Source organism: Cynoglossus semilaevis, chromosome Z (assembly GCF_000523025.1).
Source record: "Cynoglossus semilaevis isolate Cse_v1.0 chromosome Z, Cse_v1.0, whole genome shotgun sequence".
In the NCBI taxonomy this organism is placed as follows: Eukaryota; Metazoa; Chordata; class Actinopteri; order Pleuronectiformes; family Cynoglossidae; genus Cynoglossus; species Cynoglossus semilaevis.
Genome location: NC_024328.1, coordinates 761,989 through 786,509, shown reverse-complemented (window position 1 = coordinate 786,509; position 24,521 = coordinate 761,989). Strand labels below are relative to the sequence as shown.

Genomic DNA, 24,521 nt, shown 5'->3' with positions numbered 1-24,521 from the left:
CAGACACACACACATACAGGCGTACCGTCTGGTACTAATAGCCAAGGTGCTTTTCATTAAGTCCCCCTCTGATAGTGCTAAATTAATTACACACTCCAGTCTCTATCTGCTTCCGTAACCAAAATAAATCATTCGTGTCTCCACAGAAAAATAGACTGTATCACATTTTACCACTAAATAAAACCATTGAAAATCAGCATCATCACAGCATGCTGTCTGGGCAAACAGCGTGCTCTACTGATATTAAACATTTTTGGCTGGGAGTGTATTTCTGTCGTGTCTGTTGTGTCTTTTCATTTAATCATCTGTTTAGAGTTCAGGTTTGAGTTGAGACAGTGCACCTGTTGTACCCCTAAGGTAAAATCCACTTGTAAAACTGATGAATAAAACATTCTAAGGTTCACTGTTCAAACACCACAGACATTGCTGCTGCTATCGTGTCTCTCCCTGGACTTTCTGTGATCTGACCTTTTCTCACTAACAGGCTCCTGCTTAGAGTAAGAGGCAGAAATAATACGCCACTGGTCCCACGTCCCATAGTGCAGATTGTTGTTGGTCCTCCTCAGGGTTAAATCAAGCCCAAGAGCTCAGGAACACACAGCTGAACTCTCTTCGCTCTCCCTCTCCTCGCCTCCCTGCAGTCGGATGATTGATTCAACAGAGAGTGTCGGTGTTGAAGGAGAGCTGCACCTACCAAACACACAAAAACATGCACAAATGCAGCAGGGATACCACTTTACCAGTATTCATTCATTTAGGCTCTACATTGATTGCCAGCTCTAATTAAGATATTGTTGTTGATCATTGTGATGATGATTTGTAGCTGGACTTAATTAAACTCAAAAATCATTTTGTAAAAATATATAATTCCATGATGATTAAACAATTCAAGAATTAGATAAAAAATGTATCCACATCCATCAACTTTATAACCTTATTTTATTTACCAAAAGACAAAACCAAAATATTAAAAGTGTGATGCACTCACCCTTTCCTCCTCAAAGCTGATGAGTCCCTCATCATCGTCACTCTCCAGCTCCTCAGGTGCCTCGCTGATGAGAGCATTGAGTTCCGTGTTCCCTGTGTGAGACTTCAGCAGACTGAAGATTTGCTGCAGGGGTGTCTGTGCACCTGCGGGGGGCAGCACCTCCTGCTGCTCCAAGTTGTCGCTTTGCTTCTTAGCAAAGTTTACAAATACCTTTGCAAAAATTAGGAAGATGGAGGTCAGTGAGATTATATTAGTGGTTCCTGGTCACAAATACATCACACACTGACTCACGTTGTCTAGAGTGGTCTGGCTGACAGAGTAGTCCTCAATGCCCAGCACCTCCACCACCTGCTCCATCTTACTGAAGACCTGAGCCAGGGAGATCCACTCCGACTTCAGCTGATACTGGACTTTGGTGTGGTGACGCTCCTGCAAGAACAAATGGAGACATAGGAGTCCACAGATGGGCTGCAGGAGTCAATGATTCCATGACCTAACAAACCTAACTTTTAGAAGAATTCATTGCTGGTATTGGTACCATACAAAAGTCTACTAACCATGGTCAGCCCAGGAATAGGGTCCTCTGGACTAACTTTACAGCTGCTGTTGAGTTGTTTTCCCAAATCAATAAAAACTACAAATTTGTAATTTTATGTATCTGATATATGTTCAAAGTTTTTGGAGTTTTCATGCAGTTTCCAGCCTATAAAGTTGACAGACAAAATATGTAGTATGGAGAACAATGGGCTGCTTATAGTGGTCAGTGTTCTGGCCTGGATTTATATGATGCTAACAGTCATAGGGATAGCAAAAAAACTGCTTTTGTACTGAGGCCAAAACCAGAATAAGTTGACTTAACATTTTTCTTCCTCAACAAAAGTAATTCATCATCCAAAAGGTTATAAAGCAATAGTACTAATTTTATTTATGGCTCTGGCCAAACCCCACCGTGCTACCTTGAAATTCAAAAGATGCATAAAAAATAAACCAGTAAGATAATTTTTAGGAAAGGTTAAATCAAGGTCAATGCATCGCTAGAATTCGATGACTTTTGAAGTTTTAATCTGTGTAGCGGTGGTGAGAAGATAATATTTACACTGCTCCTCTAACCCTCTGTCTGGACGAGATGTTGAATTAAAACAAACACAAAGGCATCTTGGATTTAATAACTGCGACCCAGTCATTTGACTACGCAGAATACAAACAAGGAGGGAGCGAATTATTAAAAGCATAATTTGTTTTTTTCCTCCTGTGTTGAATCAAGTAACCCCCCTCTCCCTGCTCCACTGATTCATTGTCCTTGATGGAGAATGGAATCTTTTTAAATATTTAAGCCTGAGCTGACACACGGCTCTGCAGTGAGTGGTGGAGTCTCAAGTGAAATCACTGCAGTAATGGTTCCCACAGTCATGCAGTGATGTACCTTTAGAACTGCCTCAGGGAAGTTTCTGTTGAAGAACCGAACAACTTCCTTCACACTGGAGCTGCTCTTGGTCCTCACTGTGATCATGTAACCATCTCCAAACCTGGGACAGAAGAAAAACATTCCTCCGCTATGTTATTTACAGCTGTGACAAAACTGTTTTTTATTTCTTTGTCTCCTCACCTGTTCTTAAGGTGCTGGATGCTGCCTAGACATTTGAACCTGCCGTTCACCATGATGCCCAGCCTGGTGCACAAAGCCTCACACTCCTCCATGCTGCAGAGAACAGCAGAATATAACAAAGGTGTTCTGTGTACACTGTACTTAAAATGACTCAGAGATACACTAGCCCATATCTCAATCAGGTTTGTCACCTGTGTGATGTTAGCACTACTGAGCGCCCAGTCTTGATGATGTCCAGGATTAAATTCCAGAGGAATCTGCGGGCCTTTGGGTCCATCCCAGTTGTGGGCTCATCCTAAGAACCCAAAACAATCCAAGGACATTATTATCAGAATGGATAAATACCACAAGCACCAGTTAACTAGCTATTTATTAGCTGCTTCAAGAAAAAAATTAAAACTGGAAAATATAGCTCAACATTGTTTAAGTCCCATGAACACTTTTAAACCCATAAGTCATATAGTTTTTGATAAAAATGTGCAGATAATTGCATTAGTAGTACAACAGCAGGTTACTAGGCTAAGTGGGTTGATCTGACTGGTGCAGTCTTAGAGTGGCGCTGAGCAGAGCAAGTTAGTAAATGTTGTCCCTCATAGCATACCACCTAAAACATGTACGATCTTGGCTAAACTCAGCAGGGTCGAGTCTGGTTACTACTTAAATAGGAGATGGCCTGAGAATACCAGGTTCAAGCATTAATCCTGGGCCTACTGGTCATGGAAGCACCACCTCAACACACTTACCAGGAAGATGAGTGAAGGATATCCAATAAGAGCAATGGCAGTGGAAAGTTTGCGTTTGTTCCCACCACTGTATGTTCCAGCAGGCTTGTCTGCATACTTTGCCAGCTCCAGCTTTTCTAAAGCCCACTGCACCACCTACAGGGGAGTACAGTGATATGTCGGGAGATAATATTACTCCGAGGTAAAGCTGGAGTCTTTGTTGGAAGATTTGTTGGACGTATGGAGTCTCACCCTGTCCTGGTCCTTCCAGGGAATGCCACGGAGGCGAGTGTAGAGCTCCAGGTGTTCTCTGGCTGTGAGGTCGTCAAAAAGGGCATCGAACTGTGGGCAGTAGCCGATACTCTGTTGCACATGCAACAGGTCCTTCAAGATACTTTAGACAAAGCAGTAATGGACACAGACAGAGAAAATTAGTTTTATTTTATTCAAAAGTCTAACCTAGAAAACAACTTTTTAACATGTGAAAAAGTATGTGATGTCTTTTGATTGCTGTGATGAAAACATCTTCCTCAGCATTGTTTCAAATATTGTTATTTTGTAGCCAGTGACTATTCTTTTAGTCAACTTTTAGAGGTTTGTCTAATTCTATTTTCAGAAGTCATCCAGATGGGAGGGCCTGGGAAAAAATTGAGAATATCTATTTGCTTCACGGTCTAGCTGCAGATTTCTATCAAACAACAAGTCTGTGATTGGATAAATCCAGAGTTTGAATCATTTCTGTCTCTGTAGTCGTTTGTGCTCAAACTTGCATTGTTGTGTTGTCTGACCTGTTGCCTGACTAATGGGAAAAATGTTATGTTCAAGAATTTCTCAATAAACCCCTGGGTTTATTGTTTTACTGGACAATGTTAAGTCGTCCAGGTGCGGAGGCAAATAACCAGCCACGGATTCTCTCTGTTAGCCATGATTCTTTAGTGATTGGATGATTTTGTCTCAGTGCAATACTTACTATTCAATTTCTTATGTGTCTTACTGTATGTACTAGGAGATTTCCTGTACCCTTCATCAAACAGCTTCTGTGTGAACTGACCTGTGTTCATTAATGAAGGCCTCTCCCCCCGTGGTGCACTCGTCTCCTGTTAGCATCTTAAACGTGGTCGTTTTCCCAGCTCCGTTTACTCCCAGCAGCCCAAAACACTCACCAGGCCGAACGCCCAGACAGAGTCGGTCCACTGCCAAGATCCGACCCATTTTCCTGGATTTATACACCTGAAGTCGGATAAAAGGGTAGATAAGTTTCATTTTGGTTAAAATAAACACTGTTTGTACAACAATGTAATGCACAGCATAATAGTGTAATTTTCTATAAAACCTTTGTCAGGTTTTCTATCTTCAGCATGTCGTTATTAGCGTCTCCTCTTAGGACTCGTCTTCTCTCACAGGCCACATCCACATCGTCATCATCTATTGGCTGGCAGCTGACTGGCACCCTCCTGAAAACCCACACATGAACATTAAACTTCAGAGTCATTTACTGATGTATGACAGTCCTTTAAAATGGACTAGTGCTGACTGTTTCCCTGTGAACTGTTTAAAAAAAACAACTTTTTTTTTTCCTACGTCCTCCACTCCTTGCCTGCTGTGTCCACACCTCCTACTTTCTGTTTCTGCCTTCTGTGTTTCCCTCTGTGGTCAGTACCCATCCTCCTCCCTTGTGTCCTATTAACTCCCCCTTTGTCTGTACACATATCTCACATAAAGACACAAATCTTTATTCATTTATGACTAGATTTCAGCTATTTGGTCCGAGCCAATGAATGAGTCACAAAAATCTAACACAATTACCTTATCAATACGTATGTTTATAAGAAATCCATGGTAAAATTATCCACTTTTAATGCAACACAAGCAACAGCAGTGTAACAAGCACTACTCACGATGGTTTCCTGAGGAAGTTGTACTGACAGAGGATGGTGATGAGGAAACCGACGAAGCCTTCAATAGTCATGGCAACAAGACCTCGAGTCACGATGTCCCACTCAAAGGGAGACTTCATTTTGTCAAACTGGCCTGAACAAAACAAACATAAAAGACATTAAAAACAACAAATCTCCAAAGATAAACTAAAAATTACACATGATTCCTCACTTTTAAGTAACAATCTTTGTTTTCAGAAAAAAACAGTTAAAATAGAGGAAGTATTATTTCTTTTAAATGTTGCCCCTTGCAGACAAATCAATCAAATAAACAAGTGTAAAAAATTATAGTTTGTCACTAGTTTGTGTTTTCAGTTGTAAAATACTTAGTCAAACTGTCATAAAATTAATTCAAACATATAGGAAGACCCTGCATCACATATAAAGAAACATATGGGATGAGGTTGTATCACGTACCTATTTTGGCATAGTACTCATTGATGTACTCATTGTACGCCATCTCCATCAGGCCGTGGCCCAGGTTGTAGTTTGGGAAGATTAGGAAACAGGTTTTCAAGTAACTGTTCACTTTCTTCAGATCCTGGGGTAAATACAAAGCAAACAAAGTATCAGGAGACAAAAATAGTCAAAGACACATCCATATGCATTGTTGAGGTAATTTTCAAGTGACATTAAACTAACCTTATCATGTTCAAAGAGCTGAAGTAGAAAGGTAGCGACAGTGGCTGTAATCCCTATAAAGAGATTGATGACGATGAGGAACACATAGGCTGTGCTAGGAACCTCGAACCAAAAGGATGCTGGGTACATGATGGGGGTGATGGACCACCTGGAGAGAAAGTTTTAAAAGAGTCAGAGAGGATGTGCAAACTAATGTTGTGTGAAGTCACATTTGTATACAGAACACTTTGTATTCCCATGAGATCCAGCACTGCTGATGATTTCTGCGTCATATATTCAGCAGGGAAATTTGTCTTTGAGTAAGGAAATTAACAATTCATCTTTTCTGTCAAGCCTGCGGTGATTTACAGCTAAAATATTAAGCTAATGTTGAAGTATCTTACTTTATACTGATTATCTAAGGAGACATCCAGCTGGATGGAACACACAGCAGGTTAGGGTGATAAAAGACACAGACAGGTACCGAAACATAAGTAAAATAGATAGATAAGGAGATGATTTTGAATGAGGGAAGAGCAGTGGTTTAGTAAGGAAGTGTGAGGTATGAAATTAGAGAGAAGGTTGTTCTCTTTGACACAATGATTGATGTTAAATACATGTGGTGTGAGGTCGGACGGACAGATCGGTTACATCTGGGGTCGGTTTAGTCAAATTTCTCCCCCGAACTTCAAAAAAAAAAAAAAATCTCCTGGCTAAAACTTAACAACTAGAAAGATGTTTAAACTGTAATAATAATAATAGTCTGCATTGATGCCAATGACTACATTCTATCAAGCATATTTTGGTGTTTTACCCATATAGTAAAAACAGGGAGAGGACTGCAGGGAAGTTGGTTGGAGAGGTGTAGGCCGGCAGGTCAAACACAAACAGAATGATGACACAGCACGTAGCAGGAACCAGGTAGTTCAGCTGTGGAGAAACAGATGAAGAGAAAAGGACACGTTTAAACCCAGGAGAAAACTCTGTGGTGCAACCATACATTCAGAATTCTCTACAAACCATGTCCCATATGTAGTTGGCCAGCCAGTAGATCACAGGGTCACAGCCGCTGACAAACTGCAGATGTTTTGCTTTTGTGGATTTCTCTGCAACTAGGAAAACCACAAAGCTGGCAGGAACAAAGGACATGGCGGCGATGATGAAGATGGCAATGACAACATCTGTCCCCTGCAGCCTGGATGCACAAAAAGTCAACTTAACAGATTGAATTTCTATTACTTGTTTGTCTAAAACAATACTTCATAATGTCACTGTATTCTTTTTACTGGGTCAGTCAGCATATGTAAACAGTAAAGTAAACAACAATTACCAAAGCAGTAAAGAATAATCAAAACCTTGTTTTGAATAAACTTGCGGTTACTAATTTTGTCTTTTCTTGTCATCTACATCCATATCTCTCCTTCCTGCATCACCCACTGTAGGGACATTTTATACAAACTGATCACAAGTAACCAGATTGTATCAGACAGCACCAATAACAGCAAAGGCCTTCACTGTCCTAGTAAAAAAACGTTATTTGCTGTATTACTATCTGCATACATTCATATTTATCCCATTCACAGCCTTTGTCGTACCATGTATCTGAAAGCTGATTGGCTGCGTTACAGATGTTTGTACTAATCAGACCAATCAGACATATATATATATATACATATAAAACATTTTGAAACTTACAGATAGTCCAACGACAAACTGGCACTCGTTCTGTTCATTGGATGGTTCGTCAGTGTGATACCTGCAAAATGCACAGATTGAACTTAGTGTAAAACTCTACAAAACAAACGTATTAATGATAGTGTAATTTCTATGCATTACCATAAGCAGCAGGATTGCCCTTAGTTGATGGTAGATTGGCCCTCAAGATGGCGTTGTTGAGGACGTTGAGGTACGTGGGCATACTGTGGTAACCTTTGTTGTTGAACAGAACCTGCACAGAAAGAGGAACATTTCATTTACTTGCTTTGAAACTGATTAAACTCTGGATTTTTATGTAAGTAATGTTTTACCTGGGCTGATCTGCGGACAGCTATTTTACGAACCATTGGAGGAATCTTTCTACCAAAGGAAGCTGGGACTGATTTCTGGATGTTCCCCACAGTTAAACCTCCATACCTATGAAATGATCAAATGATGACATCAAACCAGGGATGGTTCAAGAGCATTAGGGACCCAGGATAAAGAAGCCAACATGAGTTAATTCAGTTAAATCAATAGAATAACAGTGTACTGAAGGGACATTTGAGCTAAAAGACCACAGGATACTGTTGTTTTTAGAAGATATTCCAATAGGGTAGGTAAAGCACATTACCAATGATTTTTTCACTGTCCACTAAATGCACAAATCTGTTGACAGTGCAAAGAAATCTGAAACTTTTTTTGCCGTCTCTCTAACTTCACCTGTGTAGACGTAGCCTATCTGATGTGAAGAGCAGGTACTCAGAGACGTTGCGGCCAGTGATGTCCACCAGGATGTCCCCCGTCACCACCTTCATGAGTGGGGGCCGTCCTCCCACCCCACTGGGGCAGGAGAAGCCTGTGCCCTGCATTGAGCATGTGCAGCGAACAGGCTCATGGATGGAGAGAGGAAGGGTGGGAGGCGAGGTCACAGGCTCTGTGAAAACATGTCCAAGACAAGTTTTTAACAGACACAAGATCTTTTGGGTCCAGACGTAATAGTCTGGCTGTCATTATCTCAGTGAGACCAGCAGTTCCCAAACCTTTCTGGCCACGCACCCCCCTCTATAGCTCAATCTGGTTGATGCACCCCAAATTCCCCACATATTCAAAAAAAAAAAAAAAAAAAAAGACAACCAGCTTTCTTCAAGTTAACACAACATATATATAACACACATTTATAATCTGCTTTTATTTATTCATTAAAATGTCAGCTTTTGATTTTCAATTTTCCAGAGAAAATCTTTATTTAAACATCTTAATAGTGTGGAAACATTCTACTTAAAAAGCTCTCCAAACCACCATTACATTTTTAATCTCATGCATCCTCTAGTGGCAGCTCATGCAACCCCAGGATTGCACACACCACATTTTGGGTATTCCAGCGTTATCCCCAATAGTTGCTTTTCAGACCTGAGAGCCCCATTTTCAGATTTCCATTACGTTAATTCGTTATCATATTGAAGATCTAATTATTCTGTGGGAAAACACAAGAAGCACTCTACAAACACTGTTTGTCAAACATTTAACATACAGTGTTTTCTAAGGTTATTTTACCTAATTTATTCCAAAAAAAATTATGTACTTTAAAATTACTACAAGAAAGAACTTAGCTAATAAAAAATGAATGAAATGAAAACCTAGTGTGTTTTCATCCTGGTTGTGTAGAAGATTCATGTTGTCAGTTTTTAATTTTTAACTCTGGCCCCGGTTCTTAAAGGTAATCATATTATAGATAACAGGTTGGAATTACATGTTATTACCTTATGACGAGCAAAAGTTTGTTTTTCAGTTTTTGTTGTTTTTTGGTTGTTTTTGACAACATTGTGGAACAGACTCACCACGGACTGTAGTCGGTGGAGCAACTGTGAAATTCCACAGTCCGTCTTCAAATCGAGGATCAGGATCATCTGAAGGGGCTGGTGATGGAGGAGGGGGGACAAAGTTGGAGAGCGGGACACCCTGCGTGAAAGAGTCCAGACACATGGAATCAAAGTAGCGAGCGGCCAGGGTCTTGGAGTTGTTTGCACTCGGGTTGAGGGTCTGGGCCAACTGGTCCAGGGTGCTGTTGAATGGGGTTTTGAGGACACAAGTAGCACCAACACCTGAGGGCAGACGCAGGGTGTTGATGATCTTCTGTGGACTGGCATCCGGTGAGAGTTTGCTCCTGGAAGAACAAGGATTTCACAGTTTGCCAATTTGTTCTGGTGGGGTTTTAAGCACTGACGTCAAAGATAAGCTCCAGACTGTACTGGTTTTGTGGTAATATAGGTGTGAGTCCTTCAAAGTTATTCACATCAAATGCATACAAACCTGCTGTATTTATAAGAAATCAATAAACTGATGGCATTTAAACAATAGTTTTGCTACAGTGACTGAGTATTGTACAGCAGTAGAAAAATGTTTCAGGAGATATGGTGTTTAATATAAATAAAATATTCATCAAAATGCACAGAGGAGTTATTTGTACCATCTGACCTGTATTGTGGTCGATCTTCGTTTGCGTAGGGGATAAAGTTGCCTCTAGGTTGGGTGTAGTTATGATACTGAGAGGGAGACAGGATGAGTGGAGGCAAATCTCCTATGAGACAGAACAGAAACAGAATGCTTATTTAAAATGTTTTGGCACAGAAAATACTGCAGTTGCATGAGTTTTGAGGAAGCGTAAAATCAATGGAGGTATTTTTGTAATAAAGCTTCTTTAATCCATCATCCACACTCTGCTGGAGCAGCTGTCAGGGCCCGTGTAAAGGTTCTGTATTTGCTCAGTGACATTTCAATGTTTGGGCTGGAGGAGCCTGACATCCAGCCATTATTATAGTGGTTTGGAAACTGAAGGGTGACATCTGTAACACCGAAAGAGTTCCCTGAAACAGAGCTGTTGACTCCAAACCTGCATGTCTGTTCTGTCTAGTCGGCAATTAAGGACAATGACAATGGCTGTCATAAATGATTTCACAAAATAGCTGAAATTTAAACAAAATAATAAATGAAATACTATGTTTAAAGTCCTTGCTGTGTAGAAGAGCACTTGATAAGAACTTAAGAAGAGAGAACAAAAGCTTTAATTGATTTGTTTTGCCTTTTAAGGCAATATCGATACAGAGAATCACTTTTGTAGGTGTTAGAAGACTTATTTTTGGAGCAAGCATCAAGGATATGTTTTTTATGTTTTTCTTTCATTAGTGTCCACATTAATAGTTAATTAATTAATAATTAAGTTATCTGACACTTTTTACACTCTTACAATTGGTTTCTATTTTATTTAGACTAGAATTATATGTTAACTTAGCATAAGCTAAATTCTCAGTATTTTTACCTACTGTATTACTGTCTTATTGTAACAGTTCATCAGTTTATTCAGTCGATGATTCCTTTGGACATCTGTGATGTCAGTGTGCATTACAGTGCTGGTGAAGCCAGAAAAAGTCAATTGTTTTCACACTGTTCATTTGGGAACCGATCCCTCAGAACAGACGTTAACAGCAGCTCAGGATCAGGATCAGAAAACAACCTTTATATATACAGTTAATGTGCATCAGTCCACATAAAACAGCACACAGACACAATTCCAGACCAGCTGGTAAAAATAAAGTCAGCTTTTTTCCTGCTTCATGACCTGCTGGAGACAAATTAAGAGCTAAAAAGAGGACTCACATCTGCCAGGTGGCAGAATATGACAAGGAGAAGAATGTTAGCGTAGCTCTGATTCTGCTTAATATGTTGTTTGTGTCATGTGAGTTACATAATATTTATAGTTACAGTACGAAGTATCAAGAAAAGAAAAAAACCATAAATGAATAGAAGAAAGAAACTGGATTTTTAGAGGTTTTTCTCTCGTCCAAAATACTTCAGTTCTGACTGAAAACCTGAGCTAGAGTCCCCTGCTCTAGAAATTTCTCCTTTCCTCTTTGTGCTGAAAACCCAAGTCTTATGCAGGTCTTTAACTATATGTATCATTGCCAGGGTGTTAGCTGCAGTTTACGTCTGACTGAGAGGAATGAATGACATAATACTGTAACTTTTAAACCAAATATTTAAACAAGCCACTAGAGAATAATAACCTGGAATATCCCACTGAGCAGTAAGAACTAGAGAATATTATTGGATAAAAAAAAAACCTCTTTAAAGAAAATATTTAGTCCTGTTGCACACAAACCTACTCAGAATCTTCACACAGACTGAATCGCTCTTAAGGTAGATATTTGGTTTATGTATTACTTTGTCATTCGGTACTTTGTAATTCACCGTATCAGGTTCAAGTTGCTGACTTGAACCTGGTATGGTGAATTACAAAGTATCAGATTTTATCATTCAAAATCTGCAGAACATTCCTATCAGAAATACATAGGAATGGTCAATATAGAAATATTCACATTCTACCCAATGTAATTTTGACATTCCATATTTTTATGTAATGTGAATGCATCAAAACATAAACTGACAAAAATAAACAAACAAAATGTTTCAAAAGAAATACTAATTTTGAATACTAATTTTGAATTCCTACTAAAGTCTTGAGTAAGAAAGGAAATGAAATAACCATAATAACCAGGAGGTTAAAGTCAACAATCAGTTACCCATTCATATATCTTGGTAGCTTTGTGAGACTACCTTACAGAACTTATATTATTTTTAGCATATTCAGCACAGGACTTGTCTGAATTATATTTAAAGAATCCTTTAAACTCGGTAATTGCTCGACGAATCTCTGCTGTTGTAGCCTTGTCCTCGGGGGCAGGAGTCCTGCTGATCTTAATTACAGCCCACTACAGTAATTACACACTGATTCATACTTGGATGAGGGCGATTCATTATGTCAGCCCTCAGAACGATGCCAGCTCTAATGAGCTGTCATCTGTAAGAGCTCAACACTTTCAGTGATTTTTAGCAGTTGCAAAGACGTAGAACAACACGGAGGGATCAGGTCACATCAGCTCACCAATTTCAGGCACCGACAGGGCCACGGTCATGGCCACACAGACAAAGAAAGCAGGCAGGAGGATCTGCGAGAAGAGGACCTTGGTGTTCCTCTTGGCACAGTGAAACCTCTTCACAATGAGGCCGTGGAACTGACTCAGCTTCAGCCACCAGCCGTCCAACTTGAAGCTGCCCTGTCCCTCCCCAACCTCTGTGGACAGGGGGATTTCTGCATCTGGTGATGTGGAAAATACATTTAAAAATGTCAATACTGATACTATCTGCACTATGTTATTAGAACAACAATACACCAAAAACCAGCAGGAGATTATAGTAAACCTTCTGAAATTCTTCTGGTAAGTAAAAGAAGGAGCCTCAATGGTGATGCAGTTTCACCATCCTGAAATGCCATATTTTTCATAGTAAATATTTAGTTTATCACAGCTGTCCGATGGCACCCAAAGGCTGAGACGAATGAAATATTTGAGGTTCCTAAACATTGTTCATTCAAATTGGCCACTTCAAGCAAAATGTGACATGTTTCTCTGTCACAACACGACCCTCTGTCCATATTTTCTATGTTTTACTTTCTTTCACACCTGGTTGTGTGGACATGGTTTCACACCGATTGACAATGTAAAGCTGTTGTCAAAACCCAAAGGAAAAAAACAAACAAACAGGAAGCACTGGGGGTGGGGCAGTTTGACAAATCCTCACCTCTGACGCTGGCAGAGTCTGATTCCTGGCCGTTGTCAAAGAGTGGACAATAGTCGCCGTAGAAGTCTAAGTGCAGCCCCCCTTCGTCCCCTCTCACTGAGCCCACAGATGAGGAAGACTTGAGGGAGGACTGACTCTGGGTCAGCAGAGAACACTTGACCAGATTAGTCAGCTCTACCTCTGGTTTCTCCACCTCCACTGATGTAATGGTCTCAACCTGTGACTCCCCAGGACCTCCTCCTGAACCCACCGAGGATTTCCCCACTGAGCTGCCCCCTGGGGAACCTTTCATGTCTGCTCAGTGGCCAGAAGAGAGACGGCATGACAAAGAGAACTCATACTTTGAGCAACTACTATTCCCGAAATAGGTAATGAAGCAAATCATGCAGCTAAAACCTTTGGAGGTGTGGAAAAGAGACATTTTTTTACCTGCATCACTGTTTTCAAGAGACTGGTCTTCCTCAGACACTTTGAGGAACACCTCCTCCAGGGTGGTGTCCATGACTCCAAAACTGGTTAAGGCCAGACTGTCCAAGCTCTGCTCCAAGGCCTGGAGAGTCACACAGCCAATAACAAACCAAAGTGAACAGAAATGACAAGCCTCTTATAACCCTTATTTTCAAAGCAACTTTCATCATTTGACATTAGCTTGAAGTGTCTTATTTTTCTACATCAATAGACAAGTCAAGATTACCAGTGAGAGCATCGGAATCAATGAGGAAAAGGTAATTTATTTATTTTTAATGAGGCATGTCTGTTGTTGCCAGGGAGACCGATCTGGTCTATAACAAAAATGCTGTGAAAGAAATGTCTGTGCGTGTGTGTACCTGAAACAGCCTCTCAAAGCAGCCCTTCTTCACAGCCTCTGAGGGGAGGACGTAGGACAGCTCGGTGTTGGAGTCGGACACCAGCAGGCAGGAGGCCACGTACTGTCGAATAAACTGTGTGACTCGTGCCTCTGAGCATGGCGACAGCGAAGAGGATGGCGACAGAGAAGAAGGAGGCTGAAGCTGGATGTCCTGGTCTGACAGTAAGAGGGACATGTGCAATGATGGACAACGATGTCTGAGATGCTCAACAAAGTTTGTTGGATGTTCATATCATAATTTTATGAAATATATGACAGGGCATCATTGATGCACATCTTCAACAGCAGAGCGAGAAGTTTTATAACTTTGTCACTAAACAATAATAGGAACACTTCAGCTATTACTGCTGTCCTATCCTTGTTTTTCTTCTTTGGGTTTTTACTGCAGTCCTGTACTATGTCAGCTGAATTAGTGCCACCTACTGGCTCTATTTTGCTACCAGTGAATGCTGTATATATACATCAAATATTCAGAATTAGATTACGGTATCATTAAATAGTTAAGATTTACTCTGCCTGTTAGTGGTTTAAAGTGTTAGTAATTCCTACTAACTGATTTGCCTTCACATACCTCTGCCTTCGCTCTGCTTTTTGACAAGTGTCAGTTTATATCCATCACCGTAGGTGCTCTTCAGGAAGAGTGGAGAACCGCAGCACTGGAGCTTCCCGTGGGAGATGATGGCAATTCGATCCCCCAGAAGGTCTGCTTCATCCATGTGGTGGGTGGACAGCAGGATGGTGCGACCTGCCACAGAGGCACCACCCACACTGAGCAGCTGGTGTGTGCTACAATTATCACTCTATAACTCTAAATCTCTACAGGATAAGTGTTATGTCTGCAACTAATGATGCAATCCACATCCATGTGTTAGTGTTCCTGGATGCGACCTTGTCACTCCAGAGCAGGATGCTGATAGGAGGAGACAGCTTGGTGTACTGTAGCCACTATACAATTACAATATTAAAGTAAAATATTTGGGGAAGGGCAGTTGAAGCCAACAAGCTACAGTAATGATGTAAGTTACCAATCACCTTTGGACCTTCAGTTAAAAACTACAGACGTAAAAACAAAATGTTTCTAGTTTTCCTCCAGACAGCCTCCCTCTCTGCATGATGTTAATTGATTTCTATTTGGTATGGAAGATTTGCAGTGAAGGTCATTTTACATTTTTAAATAATGTATCATTACTTTGTTTTCTCCCAAACAACCTTGCACCAAATACCCTTTTTTTTTGACAGGGAAGATTAAAACGCAGGCTTGTTCTCTGGTGCTGTTCAGGTCACACTCACCCTGTTTGTACTTGAGAATCAGATCCCAGATGGCCCGGCGGGCATATGGGTCCACCCCTGCAGTGGGCTCGTCCAGGATGACGGCCCGGGAGCCACCGACAAAGGCGATGGCCACAGACAACTTTCTCTTCATGCCACCGGACAATGTCTGCACCAAGCTGTGACGCTTGTTTGACAACTCTAGATCTACAATCATCCTGGACACACACACACAAATACAGAGAACAAAGTCAGTTGTTGATTTATGTATTTTAAACGTGTGTACCAGTGACAACACGAATCACACAGTGTCTAAGGGTAAACTAAAAGAAATGAAGAGGAAGAGCCAGGTCCACACAAAACTGGTGTTCTGAGCGATGTCCACTTAGATGAGGTGGAACGTAAGAATAACGTGGATGTAAAGTTTTTGTGTTCGTCCGCTTTCTACAGGAAAACATCCTTGAGGCTGGTGGATAATGAAGGATGATAAAAGAGAATTAATTTTAAAACTGAGATGTACAACATCCTTTGATCTGTCCCTGAGACTGTGAATACTGTTCAACAGACATGTCTTAAGACTTTGGAAGACAACAAGTGAGAGACACCTGGCCAGGAAATGCTAAACCACTAAACCAACAGTGTTTAACTGAAGACATGTAACCAGGTCTGTGTGGTTTGGCACTGACAGCAGCAGAGGAAAGAGTAGTGAAACATACTCTGTTGTTCTGATGAAATTACTAATTAACAAATCCAGCAAAACTGAGGCCATTCAGAACAGGACTCACATATTCCCAAGTCACAACCAGAATTTTAAGCACCTCAAATGTATATTTGAATGAGTATTTAATTAAAACAAAAATTCTTAGTGCATTAGGGAAACATGAAATAACAAGGACTAATCACTAAAGTGATAATTAGATCGTAACCTGCTAAAAATAAAGTGGAAGGGTGGAGATCTCTGTACACAAGTCTAGATGTAGCAGAAAAAGAGGTGAATCCTTAATAATGATAATGATAATAATAATATGTCTATTATTATAATAGTTACACTGAGACATTGGTACTGGTACTGACTTCTCCATCTCCTTCCTGATGTCTTCTTCAGCCATGCCTTTGAGTCTGGAGTAGAACCACAGGTGCTCCTCCACACTCAACTTATCAAACAGGACGTTGTGCTGCGGACACATGCCCAGGTTCTGGCGGATTCGCTCCATTTCTGTGCGGATGTCATGACCGTAAATGGTGGCTGAGCCGGAGGTCGGTGGGAAGAGGCCGGTCAGAATGGACCTAGAGGGGTTTCATACAGGGTCAGATGTTGTAGACCTAGGAGAAAACATTGATTTAACTGGAATGGCGTTAAAAACCATCTTCTCACATGGTTGTGGTCTTGCCAGCACCATTGTGTCCCAGAAAGGAAACCACCTGGTTCTCATGCAGGTTAAGGCTTAGTTTGTTGAGGGCCAGTTTGCTGCCTGTTTTGTAAACTTTGGTAAGTTTGTCAATGCAGACGACCAACGGCAGGTGGCTCGGCTCCTCCTCGATGCCTCTCATCTCCTCTAATGTAAAAAGAAGTTAGAGAGAAATAAATGTCAATAGAAACTGTTGATTGGCTGTAACCTAACAAAATAAACCTTTTTAAAAAGAAATCTCATAACATAATAATTAAGGTCCCAAATGTGTTTCCAAATCTAAAAATGAATGTTCTTAACTGCATAATTATTTATGTCATGTGTTTATAAAGTATGGCCAAGCAATAATTCATTTTTGAACCCAAATTAAAGTGGCAGTAACATGAACTGATTCCTTTCTCAGACCTGATCTCCTATGGTCCATAGCACAAGCCTGGTCCTCCTCCATCACACTGAGCCTGGCAGCTCCTCCTCCACACCAGGGCCAGTCCCAGGTCTCAATTCGTCCACTGCCAGACCAGTAGGATTTCTGTAGTGGGAAGTACCATGGACGCGGCAGTCCGTACATACCTGTAATAAACAGTAAAAACACATTTTTTACCTAATATATTTAAACCTATAAAACCTTATATTTGAGATTAGTTTGAAGTGATTTCACACCTGGATGCACAGCTTCTATGTACCAGGTGAGAACACCATACACACTGGCATCGATGATGAGCATCATCATTGACAGACCAAGGTTGAAGTCATCGCCCTCTACTGGAGACTGGTTGATGGTCCTCCACTGTATTCCCACACCTGCGACTTCATACAGCGCAAAATACTTGGATCCCAACCCAAAGGCGGTGGTGGACATCAGAGACTAAAGTGGATGTGAAGGACAAAGATAATCAAGTCATTCTTTCTGATTGGACCAAACTTTTAGAACAAAGAGTTAGCAACTCTTTTCAACAAATGGGGAAAAACAAAGAAAAGCTAAAGGTCTTACAGCAATGCACTTCTCAAAAGCAGTGATCTTGTCGTGGGCCACCTCTTCTCTGATGGCTATATACATGTAGGGCACATAGCTCAGGAAGTAGATGATTCCACCACAGGCTGAGGCCAACTTGGCTTTGGAGTAGATTACTGACACCAAAAAGCTGAAAAAACAGACATCGATGCAGCAGTTTAAATCTGAGGCATCACTTTACGGTTATTTAAATTTAAAAAAAGCAAATACTAGGATTAACTGTGTCCCTATGATGACACCCTACAGAAAATCAGAGAAAATACTGTTTCAAAAGGAAACACGTAGTAAAGACAAATAATTTTTTTTAACTTTTTTGACATTTTTGTTCACAATTGAGGGCTTTTGTTTGTAATGGAAAAAGTAAGAAGAGAGTTCTTTTTCTCAATGACACATACATACAGCACAAAACAAACTGTGAAGAGACCAGACTGTTATTTAATTGATAGCACAAACAGCTCCATTAGTTAAGATCGCTGTCATGGAGAGTGAAGTGAGATGTTCTGCTAAAGTGAGCCATGTGGTTTATCTCCAGCCTTTTCATTAGTCACAGGAAATTGATTTTGTCTTACAGTAGCCGTCAGTCTACAGTCACTGCTATTTGAAAAAAATGACTGAGAGACAGTTGTGCGTCAAATTTACTTGGCAACTGATCCTGGCTGTGAAGATCGTCTCCTCACTCACACTTTCTTAAGACAAAGATAATGGAAAAACTAGATAAATTGTTTATATTTTTTATATTGGGATGTTTACATTATGATACAAATGCACATGCTCAACATTATATCAGTGATTTATTATTTGTCGCAGTTCCTACTGTATGTTAAAGTGGTCACCTAGCCAGAATCAAGCTTTTGTTTTCATAGACAGTAGACATCACAGTTGCTTAGAGTCATATTGCTTGCTTTGACTGAAGTTGCCTCGAAGAAGATGAAGTCATTTGTCAGCGTCAGTCAGATTAAATTCTCTCTTGCCTTTAAATGTCAGGAGTTAACAAGGCTGTTTTGGTCAATGACACACTGACGTCCACCCCACTGTGCAACAATCTTGGCAAACTGCTGCTGCTGTTTAAATGTACGGCTTCAAAATCACCATCAGAGGTATTACACTGCGTTTATTCATTCAAAAACCAACTTCATGACCAATTGACTGACTAAACCAACAATTGACTGATGTTGTAAAAGAATTCCTAACCAGAACATAATGGTGGCCACAGCGTATATGGTGAGGAAGAGCCAGATGATGAAGGGGTTACTGTGCAGGAGCACTCGGCCATACTTCAGGATGGCCGTCAGAGCGGTGACGGAGATGGACAGCTGCACAAAGCCGGTGATAAACCAGGCAACCCAGTGCACCGCGTTGTTCAACCCCATCATTTTCATCACCTGAAAGTGACAGGAAAATTTGCGACACCGTGACTGAGTTTCCAACAGGGCCACGACTTGGCGGAACGAAAACAAAAAGTCTGACACATTTATGAAGGACACATGGCTCTTAGGGGAGCACAGGGTACAAACAACAGAGTGTTGACAGGCTCACCTCTTTTAGTCGATGTTCTTTTTCAGCTACAATATGCTGGATCATCATGGCCACGGAGTAAACCCAGGAGATGACCATGCACAGAGGCATCATGTGCTCGATGACAAACAGGAAACTGTGGGTGAGGGCACACAGAAATGCACAAATCAGTCAGGAAATCAGGTAGAGGTTTGATTTTAATGATAAAACCCAGTGATTAAATTGCGTTATATATTCTTAACATTAAAACAGTATACATAACAGTAATACATAGACATCTATATGAAACACACTCCTTACTCATCTCTGGTGTAACATGGGTAAGGAAACATTTGAACATAGTTTCCAGGCTCAACCACATCATGTCCCACAAACGTGTTAATAATGGCTCGTTCGATCATATCTGCAGAGAAGAAGGAGAGAGAGGGAGGGAGAGGGAGCAATATGTCATTGAGGTTCTTCTACCTTTCCTTTCATTAGGGGTGTTGTGACAAGGCAGTATTGCATTTAGAATCATCTGGTGGAGCGTGGGGGTCATGCATTTTTTAATTAAACCAATTGTGATCATTTCAGCATTATAAGAGCTCTATGTTTCAAGTGCCTTCTGGTACAAAAACACCATAATTTGTACAGAAAATACCAAGTTTGAGTATGTTCTTCACGAAAAAACCAAAACAATCAAAAAAACACAGATGTGTTCAGCCTCTTCAATAGCTCTTTTACGTCACGCTCTCTGAGTAATTTTTGCTTTTCACTGAAAGTGCTCCGGCTGCAGCTCATGCTGACATATTCACAAGTGCACAGCAATAAGCACTTTAGCAGAATAACTCCTAATAATGCACTTGACATTGTGGTGGTGTTTTTTCTCTCTGTGTTTTCCCCCTCTGCATCTGTGTCTGCACCTGGATCTACAGCACACAAGAACTGCAGTATAACCATAACTGTTATATAAAAAAATCATTCATCTACCTTGAATCCACACAAAGCCATAGAGGAAGTAGAATTTCCCTCCGGTGTTCGGTCCTGGACGCCAGTATGCTCTTCGGATTTCATTGGTCTTCTCCGTAAAACTGGAGTTCTGTCTAATTTTGTACAAAACATGTGGCGGCAGGGAGCCATCCCTGTTGGTCTGGAAAATTACACCTGGAACGACGGAGTGGACACAGTGCAGCGGGTTAGTTTCCTGCTGGTTACTCATGCAGAAAACTGGAAATATGTTTTTAAATGAGTAGCAGGGGTTTGAAATAGCCCTGTTCCTTTCCCACTACATAGAGTGATATCCTCGACTTTGTAAAGATACTTCTGTCTGACAGAGGTTTGGAAATGGCCCACTTATTGATCTGGTAACCAAGCACAGCCGAGGTTTTCTAGTGTGCTGCTGCATTTAGTTCATATTATGTCAACCTTTGTCTAACATTTTTTAACTTAAGTCTGTGAGTAGATTGACTGGTGGTCAAAACAGAAAAGTCTTACTGGCAAACACGGAGACATTGTCCTGATAGGCCTGGTTGAGGGTATAGTTGACAATGCTGTCCTCGTCAGGAAAACCTTTGAAGACGTCCACACTGACCTGAAATGTCCCATAATGGAGATGAAGTTCTATTAAAAACCCAACTTAAACTTAAAGAAATACTTTTCCTCCTCAATGTACAAATTGAATTTTGGAGAGAAAAAATCAAATAATGTATTTTGTCCCTTAGCTGTAGTAAAGAACCGTTCTTTACCCTCCTTACCTTAGACATGAAGCGTGTCCAGCCACAGGCGGCGTTGTCAATAGTGTCCAGCTGCTCCAGCAGGGTGGAGGTGTTGGGGATGCTATAGTTTCCTTCGATCAGACTCTGCATCAGTTCACTGTCGGTGTCGTTCAGCAGCTCAGGATGCTGCTGCAGCTCCGAGGACAGCTGAGCAGCAGGACAATTATGAACACATCAGTGAAACAGTAATTGTTGGTTGATGTGGATACTGGTAATTATTCGGTTTAAAAGGGAATTTAAACACAACAGGTGAGGTTTTACTATATCAGTAAAACCTCTTCTGAGGTTAACAGAAGAGGACCTAAAACAAAGAGGTATCATACCACTGGAAACGCACCATTCACTGATTACATGGAGTTTTGTTTACATATTTAAACATGTATATATATATATATATATATATACATATATATATATATATATACCGTATATATATACCGTATATATATACCGTATATATATATATATATATATAATTTTTTATATTGTATGGCTGTTTTTATTAAGTTTATTTAGCGTTTTTTATTTGTTGAGTTTAGTGTTTGATTTTAGTCTTGCAACATTGATATTAAGAGTCAGAGAGCAAAAGAAATTTGCCAGGTGACCTTTAACCTCTTTGTTTTTCAAACATTTGTCTGTGAATAAACAGCTATTTACTGGTCGAAAAAGGTGATAAAATGGCAACACAAACCTGTAAAAAAAAATGGTAACTGATGTTTACCTGCTGTAGCCACACCAGGTGTCTGTGCAGACGTCCCTCCTCCAGAAACGTCCTGAGCTGAGCTGAGATATTGAGCCACACCTTGGTGTAGTGTGTCAAGTTCCCCACAAATTCAAACGTCTCATTTGCCTGAGAGGAGAAAAAAAAATCTTTTAGATCAAACTTGTTTCCCACTTCTCTCTCCACCTCCATCATCCATCCATCCCTATCTGTATCTGCTGCCGTAATTGCATTAAGCCCATCACACATACAGGAGGTCTATAAGCAGCAGCTGGTATCAAAGGTCTGCGCTAACTAACAGATAATCAGTGGCTGATTGTACTGATGGCCACTTATTGAGAAACACATGGAAGGGATTAATATCAAAGTGGGTCTATGTTATTACTGTTCTCCTGTGACTGTGTTTCCTGAACAAATGAAGTTCTAATTGAAATGTGCTAAGGATACACGTGGTCATATATTATGAAAAGACAGAGAATATGGCCATGTGAAATTCTGGCCATGGTTATAATTTGGCAATACATAATATATATGTATATATGTAATATATATGTACATATATACATATGTTTCCCCACATCTTTATGTATTTTATTGATTTAACTGTATCCATCTCATTAGCTTCTCCCTCAAAACAACTGGAAGATGTTCCAAATTATTTTTGGCAATCTATTGGAGTCAAAATTGAATGAAATTGTACTGTAAATGAAATGGAAATATAGGTATTTCCTCATTTATTTATTTTTATTTCACTCTCTTAGTATCTATTCCAGACTGGTGTCCTACATATTTTTGTTGGGGGTGGGATTCAGATATAAAGGCGGACATTGTGACTCTTCTATATTTGTATCTATGTAACATATTGTTGATGCTGAATAAAATTTTTTTAAAAAGAAACTATAAATGATCTAATAGCCCGGTCCTCCATTTAACATGGGATGTAGAACTTTGGCACAGAGGTGGTTAGCTTTTCTACACCATGGGCCACATGTGGGGCCACACCAAATGGTTGAGGTGTTGAATCATTGCCAGAGGAGACTCATATCTGGAAGAGCTTCCAACTTGCCTTTTGAATCACTTTATCCACCTCGGAGCCAATAGGAGAATAGAGGATCTTGGGATTTGCGGTCATCAAGTGGACTAGTAAGCCCAGGTTCCTTTGTTCTTTGCTGGTGAAGCCCAACGAACTCATGTTCCCCTGCTTCAATGCCTCTGGCTCAATGATCCTGTAACATCCAACATGGCAGTACATGAAGTTCAGCTTCACTGTCAATAATCGTGCTGCATTTCAGGATTCTCGTTTTTTTCTCCACAGTCAAAAGAGTGAAGCATTTCCCACTATGATATCATTGTACTGTAGCTTTTATTTAGCTGCAGCTGTGACTCACCCACCTGTTGTTCCCACACAGAATAGGCTGCAGCCCGGCCCACAGTTGTACAAATGCTGAAAACTGAGAATGAGGGTTTTCTGCTTCCTGCTTCTCTTTCTCTCTTCTTATTTTTTCCCCTCCCTCAGTTCCTTTCTCAGCCTCCTCCCTGGGCACGTCAGTCGTATTTGGACCCCAAATGGTGACATTAAGAGGCCAAGTCAGGTTTGCGGGGGAGGTTGGGGATCGACCGGCACAGGCTCCTTTGGGCAGCAGACGGGCCAGACCGGAGAGAAGGTCCACGTCCTTCAGCAGCCTCTCTATGTCGGCCAGGTCTTTCAACAAGGCCCCAAGATGAGACTGAGAGAGAGGCGATCCAGAGTTGGGTGGGTCAAGATAGAGCTGGAGCATTTTGGGGTAAAGAAGATAAAGTGAGACAAATAGATAAATTTGCTCCAGTGTCCAAAATTATTTTACAGTGGAATATTTTGATTTTTTTCTTAAAAAAGCTTAAAATATTAATTTTAAATTATTGAAATCAGGGTCTGAACTTGCCTGGAGAAACAACAAGGTAATAAAATAAATCTCTACGGTACAAACAAACAGCCAGAGAAAACCATAGAACCCGTTGATGTGAGGATGCAGAACTGTGAGATCATGAAGTACTGGTACTGAACATGAAGTACTAGGGTGACTCCTGACTCCTGTACCTGCTCCATGACTCTGCGTGTATCAATCTGTTCTCTCAGCTTCAGACTCAACTGTCTGAATCGCTCTGCTCTCTGACTCTTTACTCCACTGCACAACACGCCGCGATAGGCCTCCAGTGTTGGCTGCTGCTTTTCAGGCACCAGAAGGATGTTGGTGATGTCACTGGCCCCGCCCTCTTCACAGGTGAGGCTCTCAAGCAAAGGTCCAGTCAGGAGGATTCCCTGAGGAAGAACGGAGATCATAAAGACAAAATCCATTTTATTGTTAATGAATGGTACCAGGTCATTTTCGGGAATACTAATATGTGATGCAATTTCTGACTCAGTAGAGTTATAGTCAAAATCAATACCACAGTTAATTAACTCATACAGTAGAACAATTATGCTGACTTGCTATTTGGAACTAGTAAAATACATATGTATAACATTAGATTACTAGGTATTCTCTGAAGGACACAGGTCAATTTAAATATATTAAGAACTAAACTTGCACAACATTAGCATCAGGATCAGAAGCTGAGTTTGTTTCACTCCCCCCCCCCCTCTCCCCCATTTGGAAAACAACCCTTCTGAAGATGGACAAAGCAGCCATGATCTGAGTCGGCAGGCATTTGAAAGGACTTTTCTTTTCCCTGCCAAACTCAAAAACAGCTGGAATTCCTTTTGAACACTGTTTTATCTACAGTGAGG

At 40.7% G+C, this 24,521-nt stretch overlaps 1 protein-coding gene across 4 annotated transcripts in view; it reads right to left on the bottom strand.

The window, feature by feature from the left end:
* Positions 1-289: 289 nt before the first annotated feature.
* Positions 290-24,521, bottom strand: part of abca2 (ATP-binding cassette, sub-family A (ABC1), member 2) — a 52,862-nt gene continuing 28,630 nt past the window's right edge. For 3 of the 4 annotated variants that reach the window (XM_017043090.2, XM_008335584.3, XM_025053118.1), the window contains 42 exons: positions 23,832-24,053; positions 23,147-23,523; positions 22,821-22,980; positions 21,755-21,883; positions 21,013-21,180; positions 20,753-20,849; positions 20,249-20,422; positions 19,580-19,682; positions 19,301-19,415; positions 18,956-19,146; positions 17,744-17,894; positions 17,413-17,617; positions 17,158-17,322; positions 16,719-16,899; positions 16,418-16,630; positions 15,365-15,561; positions 14,646-14,819; positions 14,034-14,230; positions 13,636-13,756; positions 13,207-13,500; positions 12,512-12,724; positions 10,048-10,150; positions 9,411-9,736; positions 8,293-8,506; positions 7,902-8,007; positions 7,711-7,822; positions 7,570-7,630; positions 6,895-7,069; positions 6,689-6,804; positions 5,896-6,043; positions 5,671-5,794; positions 5,215-5,347; positions 4,650-4,770; positions 4,368-4,546; positions 3,569-3,710; positions 3,338-3,472; positions 2,786-2,889; positions 2,595-2,687; positions 2,412-2,514; positions 1,280-1,417; positions 989-1,198; positions 290-690 (listed from right to left, as the gene is read on the bottom strand). In XM_017043090.2, the coding sequence (XP_016898579.1) occupies positions 655-690; positions 989-1,198; positions 1,280-1,417; positions 2,412-2,514; positions 2,595-2,687; positions 2,786-2,889; positions 3,338-3,472; positions 3,569-3,710; positions 4,368-4,546; positions 4,650-4,770; positions 5,215-5,347; positions 5,671-5,794; positions 5,896-6,043; positions 6,689-6,804; positions 6,895-7,069; positions 7,570-7,630; positions 7,711-7,822; positions 7,902-8,007; positions 8,293-8,506; positions 9,411-9,736; positions 10,048-10,150; positions 12,512-12,724; positions 13,207-13,500; positions 13,636-13,756; positions 14,034-14,230; positions 14,646-14,819; positions 15,365-15,561; positions 16,418-16,630; positions 16,719-16,899; positions 17,158-17,322; positions 17,413-17,617; positions 17,744-17,894; positions 18,956-19,146; positions 19,301-19,415; positions 19,580-19,682; positions 20,249-20,422; positions 20,753-20,849; positions 21,013-21,180; positions 21,755-21,883; positions 22,821-22,980; positions 23,147-23,523; positions 23,832-24,053 (6,726 nt within the window). In that variant the 3' untranslated portion in view covers positions 290-654. The remainder of the gene's footprint in view (positions 691-988; positions 1,199-1,279; positions 1,418-2,411; positions 2,515-2,594; positions 2,688-2,785; positions 2,890-3,337; positions 3,473-3,568; positions 3,711-4,367; positions 4,547-4,649; positions 4,771-5,214; positions 5,348-5,670; positions 5,795-5,895; positions 6,044-6,688; positions 6,805-6,894; positions 7,070-7,569; positions 7,631-7,710; positions 7,823-7,901; positions 8,008-8,292; positions 8,507-9,410; positions 9,737-10,047; positions 10,151-12,511; positions 12,725-13,206; positions 13,501-13,635; positions 13,757-14,033; positions 14,231-14,645; positions 14,820-15,364; positions 15,562-16,417; positions 16,631-16,718; positions 16,900-17,157; positions 17,323-17,412; positions 17,618-17,743; positions 17,895-18,955; positions 19,147-19,300; positions 19,416-19,579; positions 19,683-20,248; positions 20,423-20,752; positions 20,850-21,012; positions 21,181-21,754; positions 21,884-22,820; positions 22,981-23,146; positions 23,524-23,831; positions 24,054-24,521) is intronic. The other variant, XM_017043091.2, reaches the window with a different exon arrangement.